At 37.6% G+C, this 2,846-nt stretch overlaps 1 protein-coding gene across 1 annotated transcript; it reads right to left on the reverse strand.

Annotated features, from left to right (window-relative positions):
- Positions 1-1,367: 1,367 nt before the first annotated feature.
- On the reverse strand, positions 1,368-2,369 carry LOC104221560 (uncharacterized). The gene has a single exon (XM_009772623.1). It carries the CDS (start codon positions 2,367-2,369, stop codon positions 1,368-1,370), a length of 1,002 nt encoding a protein of 333 aa, XP_009770925.1.
- Positions 2,370-2,846: the final 477 nt, after the last annotated feature.

The following is a 2,846-nucleotide window of genomic DNA, read 5'->3' on the forward strand; positions in this document are numbered from 1 at the left end:
CTGTTCCAGAAAAAGTTGGCAAAAATGCTATATAATTTGTTGATCACATAATTTGGAGGATTGACTGCTGACAACATATGAATTGGGATACTCTGCAGGACATTTGCGATTAAAACAGCTCTGCCTCCTACAGACAGAAGTTTGCCTTTCCATGACTATAGTTTGTCCATGACCTTGGTGATTAATCCCTGGTAATAGTCTCCCCTTCTTCTTGCATAAAAAATAGGACATCCAAGATAGGTCATAGGGAAACCTTGTCTTTGTATACCTGTAATCCTTTCCACCTTGTTAATCACCTCATTATCCGTTAAATGATGCAGGTATGTGGCTGACTTGGTTTTGTTCACCAGTTGACCAAATGATGATTCATAAGCTTACAGAACCTCCATGACAAGTCTCAACGATGTTTCATCAGATGAGCAAAAAATGATTGTATCATCAGCGTATGATAGATGATTTATTTTTGGGCTCCATTTTGGCATTGCAAATCCACAGAAATACAGGTTAGTGTGTAGTGAATTCAAACCCCGAGAAAGTGCTTCTACTGCTAGAATAAATAGAGTTGGTGACAAAGGGTCACCCTGTTTAACTCCCCTCAATGATTTAAAGAAACCATTAGGCTGACCATTTATAAGCACAGAGTACCAATTGTTCCCAATCAAATCAAAGATCAAGCTAATAAAAGCTTTAGGAAATCCCATTTTCCTTAGTATTTTGGTTAGGAATAGCCATGATAGCCTATCGTAAGCTTTTTCCATATCAAGCTTAATCACAACGTTAGGACCTGCTTTTGTTCTCAACCTAATATCCGTAATGATTTCTTGAGTTAACAGTACGTTCTCAACTATGCTCCTGCCCTTCACAAAACCTGCCTGTTCCTCTGAGATTATGTTTGGTAGTAATTCAACCAACCTCTCATGAATAACCCTAGAGAAAATCTTGTTAACAAAGTTACTAAGACTGATTGGTCTCATGTCTGCAAAGGTCATAACTTCTTTTTTCTTTGATAATAAAACCAGGTCTGTGTGTGTAACACTCTTTGGCAGCCGCTGACTGCAAAAGAAAGCCTTGACCATTTGGACAACATCTTCTTCAATAATTTCCCAGCATGTTTGGTAAAATGCTCTAGTGAAACCATTCGGTCCACCAGCTAAGTCCCCATTCAACCCCATAACTGCTCTCTTCAATTCTTCATTGGAAGGCAATGCCATCAATCTTTCATGCTGATCCCTATCTACCATTGAAGGTACATGATTTAGAATATCGAAATCATTTGGGACTGCACTCTCAGTAAATTGATCCTTGTAGAAACTTATTGTTTCTTCTGCTATTAAGTGATCTTCTTCAATCCAGTTACCAAGGTTATTCTAGATCCTTGATAATTTTAGTCTCTTCCTTCTGCCATTAACTTGAGCATGGAAGAATTTAGTGTTTCTATCGCCATCTTTGAACCATAACATGCCAGCTTTTTGTCTCCAGAATTCTTCCTCTAATGCAAGATATTTAATCATTTCAGCATGTACCTGTTGTAATCTTTGTCTATTCATCTGTGTAGGATTGACTTCAAAATGTCTTTCATGAACCATGACTACATCCTCAAGGCTTGCAATCTTCTGGAATATATCCCCATATGTAGCTCTGCTCCAGGTAGATAGTGCTTTCTTAAGCTTCTTTAACTTGTAGTTAAAAATGCAGAAAGGGTTAGCACTAAAATCAACATTCCAATTCTCCTTTACTAAATCTTTGAAGGTTTCATGCTTAGTCCAGAAGTTAAGAAATCTGAATGACTTTTTAATTGGAGGAGTTTCTATATCACATTTCAGCAGCATTGAGCAATGATCAGACCCAATTTTGGACAGGTGAGTTACCTCCAATCCAGGAAAAGTCTGTTGCAATTCATGATTGCCCAAACATCTGTCCAATCTTTTAAAAATACAGTCTTCCTCTGATCTTCCATTCCACCATGTAAATATGCTTCCTTTAAATCCCAAGTCTGTCAAGTTGCAGGTATTGATGTAGTGCCTAAAGTCATCTACTTCAATGAGAGAAACTGGTAAGCTTCCAAATTTTTCTTCCTCATCCCATATCACATTAAAGTCGCCTCCAACTAGCCATGGTACTGTCATATCTGATGCCATTGCATACAAAGAATCCCATAGTTCAATTCTTTCAATGCGATCACATTTGGCATAAAATAGAGTAAGGATGAGCTCAACATATGTTTCAGTGTTCGTTAATCTCAAAGTCAGCTGTTGAGTCATGTTATACAGAATAGTAACTTCAAATATTTCATCAATAAAAGCCCAACTCTTGTTTGATACATTCACCACAACCTGTGCCAACCCAATTCTTCCTCTATACCTCTTCATTTTGTTTGACTATTGCATAGGCTCAAGGATTCCTATGAACTCAAAGTGATGTTTTCTGTGCATTATAACCAGTTTTTCAAATGCTTGCATTGTATTTACGGACCTGACATTCCATATAATTGCATCCATTAAATGATTTGGGGTTTGGACAGTGTTCTTCTTGTTTGTACTCCACTGGCTGGGACAGTAGATGTCTGTTTTGACTGTTTCTTTTTTCCCTTTGTTTCAGATTTTACTCTATCAATAAGCCTTGGCGACAGATCACCCTGCTTGGCAACATTAATGAAATTTTTTGAAGTGGATTCCTCATCCATGTCTCTACCTTTAAGTTCTGCGTGACCAACTTGGTCATGTGCTTCTATTGCTTCTTTTGATGTCACAACATCGTATGCCTGATTGGTAAATTCAGCATCATTTTCCTGATTGATAAGTTCAGCATCTTTTTCTTCAAGTTCATTTTCAACACCTGTGTATTGT

This window comes from Nicotiana sylvestris, chromosome 8, assembly GCF_000393655.2.
Source record: "Nicotiana sylvestris chromosome 8, ASM39365v2, whole genome shotgun sequence".
In the NCBI taxonomy this organism is placed as follows: domain Eukaryota; kingdom Viridiplantae; phylum Streptophyta; class Magnoliopsida; order Solanales; family Solanaceae; genus Nicotiana; species Nicotiana sylvestris.

Coding starts and splice junctions, on each gene's coding strand:
- LOC104221560 (XM_009772623.1), bottom strand. CDS start 2,369: ATGAAGAGGTATAGAGGAAGAATTGGGTTGGCACAGGTTGTGGTGAAT.